At 44.9% G+C, this 6,596-nt stretch overlaps 1 protein-coding gene across 4 annotated transcripts in view; it reads right to left on the bottom strand.

Moving 5' to 3' along the window:
* The window catches only part of LOC308320428 (arf-GAP with coiled-coil, ANK repeat and PH domain-containing protein 2-like), a 91,509-nt gene extending 85,324 nt beyond the window's left edge, over positions 1-6,185 (bottom strand). For all 4 annotated transcript variants that reach the window (XM_080770822.1, XM_080770823.1, XM_080770821.1 and 1 more), the window contains exon 1: positions 5,738-6,185. In XM_080770822.1, the coding sequence (XP_080626948.1) occupies positions 5,738-5,790 (53 nt within the window). In that variant the 5' untranslated portion in view covers positions 5,791-6,185. The remainder of the gene's footprint in view (positions 1-5,737) is intronic.
* Between the last annotated feature and the right edge of the window lie 411 nt (positions 6,186-6,596).

Below are 6,596 nucleotides of genomic sequence, written 5' to 3' on the forward strand. Positions count from 1 at the left end.
CGAGTGGCAAATCGAGTGGCAAAGTGAGTGGCAAAGTGAGTTTAACGTTGTTTAACGTTGTTTAATGCAATCATATTGGACTTTTCTGTTTGGATGTATATGGGCTGTCAAGGCTAGAAAGTAGTTTTTTGGAACTCAGTAAGCGTTCCCGCATAACTTCCTGGTTTGATGATGATGTCACACGCATACCCTCTATATCATAAACAAATTATGTGAATGACGTATCCTTATGCCTTGTTTGCACACGCAAGCTGTTAAATGAAGCACTAGAGAAGCAACACATCAATGCTACGACACGTGGAGACAATTCATTCTTTTGCAGTGATTCACAGCATATCTAAAGACTGTGCACTGTTTGGCAACCACGGTAGTGACATACATGTAGTAATGAGGCACCTGTACAGGTTAGTCATCTTCCACACATTCAACATAATGCAATCCTCTGTGGTGTCACTAGTATCGGTACTGTAAAGATTCAAAAGGCCTACAATACAGCATGTGATCTGAAAGGAGGACATTTCAGGTCGTCTCTTACAAATGGTATAATTAGGTTTAGATTTCTTCCATTCCCTCTCCTATAATACATTTCTTTCTAAATACATCGCATTAGGTGTTGCTCTTCATGGCATCATTACAGGATGTTTACAAATATCTAGTGTCTGATGCTTCATCCAGAAAAAAGATGCTGAGGGGGGAATATTTTAAGAGCAGTTTGATCTTTTTTTTGTCGTTTTGTTTTTTTAGACAGAGTGTGCTGTTTTTTAGACAGCACACACACGCGGGTCACGCACGTGCGCACGATCGTCCCCATGTCACCACACAGTGGCTCAGAACACAGTGGCAGCCAGGAGCAATGCCTGTCGCACAACTAGGGATTCAGTGCCTTGCTCAAGGGTACTGTACTGTACTGTACTGTACTGTACTGTACTGTACTGTACATGGATATAGATAGGACAGACACACTTTGGCTGTTGGAGGGATCACATCATCTAACAAACGGGTCACACTTCCATTATTAAAGAGCATAAACGCCTTTAATACTTTGACAACATTGGCTAATATCTTGATTCCTTTTATGATTTCTAAGTCCAAAAAGCAACATGCTTTTAGATGCAAACGTAAAGGATTACGTGCTTTTTAATGTATGCTGTAACAGTACACACACACACACACACACACACACACACACACACACACACACCTCTGAGCAGAGCTGACGGTGGTGGATGGACTAAACTGTTGTGTGTATTTTTTTTTTACTGCATGGAAAATGGAGAGCAGGGCAAGTCTCCAACTAAGCTCTGACGTCTATCCTGTAATTGTTAGAGGAGTGGGGGCAGTGTTGATATGGGGGGAGGGGGGGGGGGGTTCCTGCGGTGGTAAAAACCCACCATTAGATGAACACACTTCTTAGGAACAACATCAGCGAGATGAGATCATCATTTGGAGATCAACACTTGGAGGTAACAAAGGACTGGAGCTTGGTAAACCTTGCCTCTGTGTGTCTGTGTAGTTGTGGATGTACAGTATACGGTAGTGTTCGTGTTGGGGGAGCTGTGGTCGTCATTCAGCTGCGGTAACTAGGAAGAATCATGTTTGGTAATACAAACAAAGTGCTTCTACAATGGGGCCATGTCCTCTATGGCCACACCCAATAACTCTGATCCTCTCCATTGCCACAAAGACAGTACGACACGCCCCCCTCCATCAGAGCAGGAAACTATATTTCTCTTCTCTCCGACCTGCAACAGCAGCTGGTTAATCTAAAAATTCCCTAGAAAACTCTTCCAAATGTACTGCTGGAATTTTTGGTCAGGAAACAGACTTTTTCCACACCTTGCCAGTTGCCACAGTGGTTTGTTTACCCCACATTCCCAAACTGTTTCCACCGTTCCAAATAGGCAGCGAGATTTAAAAAGAATAAAATCACACCCGTGTGAAGTGAGGGGGCGCTCTTATCATCGTACATCATCTCATTCCGGCCAATCACAATTTGGCATTTAATGTTTGTGCTAGGACAAAGATTGGGTTACACACACACCAAACGCTGGACATAGGAGGGGCTCCTATCGCCCCTCAAACATTATAACAGGTCCTCTGAGTGACGGTTGGTTACCTGCCAATGTAAAGAAGTAAAGCTTACCAACCCACAGCCTTAATTTACAACCATCTGGCTGAGTCCTGGTGGTATGGTAATGTCCCACCCTGCCCTCAAACCTAAATACATCAACCTCCAGACACAACTACGCAACAATTTGATGAAATACAACTAGGACAGTGCTGGGCCTGGCAGCAGTAGAGTCAAAGTCTTACTCTTAACCCATTTGGGCCTGAGGCCGATTCTAAAAACGCCTCCAAATCCTGACCTAAGTTTTCTGAAAATATTGATAACGCAGCATCAATTTCTTTACATTTTTTAATACTGTACATACTGTACAGAACCCCAAAATGGGTTCCCTGCCTGAGGGGGTAAAACACCAAAAGGGGTTCCCACCCAGAATGGGTCCTCACACACTGGGAGCATTTATTACCGGTGTACTGAAGCACTTAACAAACTGGCTGGGAAAAGTGATATCCAAGCATGTTTTTGCTTACATTGGGCCAATGGAGGGCTAAAGTAGACCCCTACATGTACGTGCACATGCACGGCTTGCACGCACATACGCACAATGTTACAAAAGTATTGTACACTGTAACACTGATGTAAAATATCCCAACAAAACTCTAAGTGTTGCAAATTGGAATATCCCTTAACCATTTGAATACACGCTGCTAATTAATGCCATTATTAATAACCAAATATAGACATAGTTTTCAATTAATTAACCTTTAGCTAGCCAGGCAAGCCTCCCATGGGAAAGTAATCCATGATGACCTACGTATGTCTTTCCGAGTGCCTCTGTGCTCTCCGTTACAGCAGCTCCAGGGGATGTCAGTGACTCAGGGTAACTAGCCGCTTGACGCTGATACCATTTTGTCCCATGACTTCATATCGTGGAACTCTGCCAAGATCAGACACAGCAAAACCAATTAGCACTAACGATGATGTTAACGATGTTAAAGACGATGTGAAAACAGTGAAGACACGGGGAAATCAGTACAGTACAGTGTGTCTCTTTTTTATCACAATATATTGTGTTTTAGGCTCGTTATTAAGCCATTTATTGATATTGACGACTTTTTGCCCTCCAACAATTCAAAGTTATGGTCCAAATGAGGAGAAAGGAGACTAAACCAATTCCACACATCTATCCATAGTAGTAAGTAACCACTAACTCCATATGAGAAAATAACTATACAGGCTAGCAGAAACTTGCCATTCTCTGATCGCCCATTTTACCTTCTTGGAAAGTTCCGTTATAGGCTTATTCCATCAAGAAAACAGACGCCAGATATTAAGCTATACAGTTCTGGGAAGAGAAGACATTAATCCAAATCATCTGAAGGGAATTTCAAAGTCAAGTGCATACTTGAAGAGGGGCCAGTAAAACTCCATTATACTGTACAAATCCAGCATCTCTGAGATTAAAAACCAGATCACTTTTTGCACAAGCATCTTGCTGCATACAGGGTCTATAGTCACATATGACTTCCCATCTAAAACAGGGATGAGAGGGGTTAAGAAATGTTGGGTGTACCAAATTACCACTTGAAATAAACCCTCTCCACATTTGGGGGCTCCATAGTCTCTGGCACACAGTTGAAAGTAAAAACACCAAAATGGAAACAGATGTGCGAGCGTTATATGGATGTGGAGTTGGTCCACTCCACACTCATATAGTCCCATTTGGATCTATTTTATCTTTCTCTGTCGTTCTCTCTCTCGTCATGTCGGACCATTATGTGAATCCTACTATTTCCATAAACCGTACTTTGTCAGCGGTCCTGACTCCTGACATAATGGTTCGATGCTGGGTCGCCGTCACTGCAGTCCATATGAAAATCAATAAATAAAGTGTTTCTAAGTGGGATTCTTTCTTCTCTCGTCTCCCTCTCCTTCCTAAAGCATATATCCTGACCTGTACACGGAGAGGATACAGGCGATGGTAGTCAAAGTGGAAAACTCTTTGTGTTTTCCTAAGAATCTTTGGTCAGTCCGACTCCTCCTGACCCGCTGTGAACTTTGAGCGGACACTGAGGTTGGACCACTCTGACTGATGACTTTGGCAAAAAGGTCAACCGTCGCTAGAAACCTGGAAAATAAAATAGCCTGACGCCATATGAGCCTGACTGTGTCAGCTCGGTTGCTGAGCCATCTGGGAACCAACTTCCTGACCAACAGACGCACACTCCATCTCAACAAGAGATGGAGAGCAGACTCAATGTTATGACTGGCAAGACAGTAGACGGACGACTTTCCAAGCGGGAGGGCAGACAATTGCCTGTTTATATGCTATTGCATACAACGCCAACATTTTGGAGACTGAAATCTTAGCTCTCTAAAAGCATGAAAAATGTTGTACATCCAGGGGTATATTACTAATACAGTGAATCATCTGAACTCTCCCATACCAAAAATCTACGGTATTTGACTTGTTCGGTCTGACGTGGCCGCTTGAGGATTGCAACCCCATATCCCACCTGACCTGGCCCTTCCTCTTACCTCACTAAAAAGGAGGAGTGCATGCCTTCTTGGGGATGCAAGGGGGTGGAGTGACATCACTCCTGGAAGCGTCAAAGAGGATGTTTCCGCCAACTAACGTTTCAGCTGATTGGGGGACGCACGCTGCGCCTTTGTTCATCGCCACCATTCGAAGCCGACTCTGGCGGAAATGGCCTCATCGAGGGAAAGAAAATACCCCTCTTTCCATTTTCCTGCAAACAACTTTCTAACATCTGCTCCTCGTTTTGTATGAGGGAGGGTGACGCTGTAGGCGAGAGGGAGGAAGGGGAATGGGCGCACTCTCTCAAACCATCTCATACCTTCTACAACAGAGGGGTCAGGGGTGTACATTTACAACATAATATACTTGGGTTCCTCCCCCGGGGCAGCACACCTAAACCTAACCCCAACCCGACCCCGACCCCCAAAGCACCTCAGACCAATGCTCCTTCAAACCAACGCTCCGTCGGACCATAGTATGCCTCCCAATATACTTATGCACCTTTAAGCCTCATACAGTATGTGACACATGAACCGTGAACGTAAACTGTTTATTACAATGTGTTTGGGCAAACAATTTGGTGCAATGTCATTCTAACCAAAAGTTTGAATCTCAGAATTGGGTGTCTAAGGAATAAGCTTGACATAGACCCTTTCGGAACCCTGTATCTTTTTTGTATCCCAAATACAAAAACGTTATTACAGGTTCCGAAAGTGTCTAAAGCTTGACCGTGAAATGACAGTTCCTGAAAAAAGTTTGACAGCTCCAAACAATATTTTACAATATTCAGAGAATGGATGAATGCAGCAGGGGAACAGTCTGCTCCCCTGCATTCATTTCCAATCTGTACATCATGTATAGTCTACCAACAGGCACTGCACGAGCTGATTATTACTGTATGTGGTCACTGGTCAAACCAAAGTGTCAACTTAACCCATTACTATATAGCCTTGACAGTCCCTGACAGCTCTTCTTTAGACACAAATAGAAAACTGGCAAGTAGGCAACCAGCCGATTAGCTCGCTGAGCAGCTAGCTGGGACATTGTGGGACACCTTTGCCCCCAACTAAATATTAATAAATAAATAAGCAAACAGGAGAGAACAAAGCCCCGCGTTCTGACATGTCACTCACCTGAATCTCGGAGAATCCTTCAGGCATTCCTCGAACTCCACAGTTATCTTCATGTTGTCTTGTTGTCAAACCACAGACTGGAGCACTTTGATGAAGGACTGTGTAATAATCCAGGCTGAGTAGCTGAGTAGTTAGCCTGCCCTGCTAACACACATACACACACGTACACGTTACACACACAGTCACTCACACATACACTGGGGCTCCTGGCTCCAACCCGGGTCCAGCGCCTGACTGACTGACTTGTCACACACAGCTAGCCAGCTAGCCTGCGTGGCTAGCCTGCTAAAATAACAGTCACGACAACACAACCACCACATACACAACTGAAGGGTAAACGCGTGGTAGGCTGGTAGCTAAAACCCCCTAAATGTGTTCTTGTGAAGCAGCGGACGCAGTGAGAACAGCGAGCGCTACGGTAGCTATGTCATAGCAGCTACAGTGGGAGGAGAGGAGAGGCTCTGAGCTTTTCTTTCACACAAATGAAACCACTACGCCGCGTCGCGCACGGACTCTAGGTCCCATAGCCCGACGGGACGGGACAGTCCGCCGCACTGTGATTGGTTAAACTTTGGGTTTGGGACGAGAGTTGAACTCTTTCATCATGTTTCATGTGTGAAGGTGAAGGAGCGCCGGAGCCCGGGACCGGTCCGGGACCCCCACTGCAGGGTCCCTTTATAATTACGCGTGCGTGCGTGCGCGCGCGCGCGCGTGTGTGTGTGTGTGTGTGTGTGTGTGTGTGTGTGTGTGTGTGTGTGTGTGTGTGTGTGTGTGTGTGTGTGTGCGTGCGTGCGTGTGTGTGTGTGTGTGTGTGTGTTGTATTTTATAATTTATTTTCCAAGTGTTTTTCGAAGACAGA

Source organism: Protomyctophum bolini (genome assembly GCF_963924005.1).
Source record: "Protomyctophum bolini genome assembly, chromosome: 8".
Taxonomy (NCBI): domain Eukaryota; kingdom Metazoa; phylum Chordata; class Actinopteri; order Myctophiformes; family Myctophidae; genus Protomyctophum; species Protomyctophum bolini.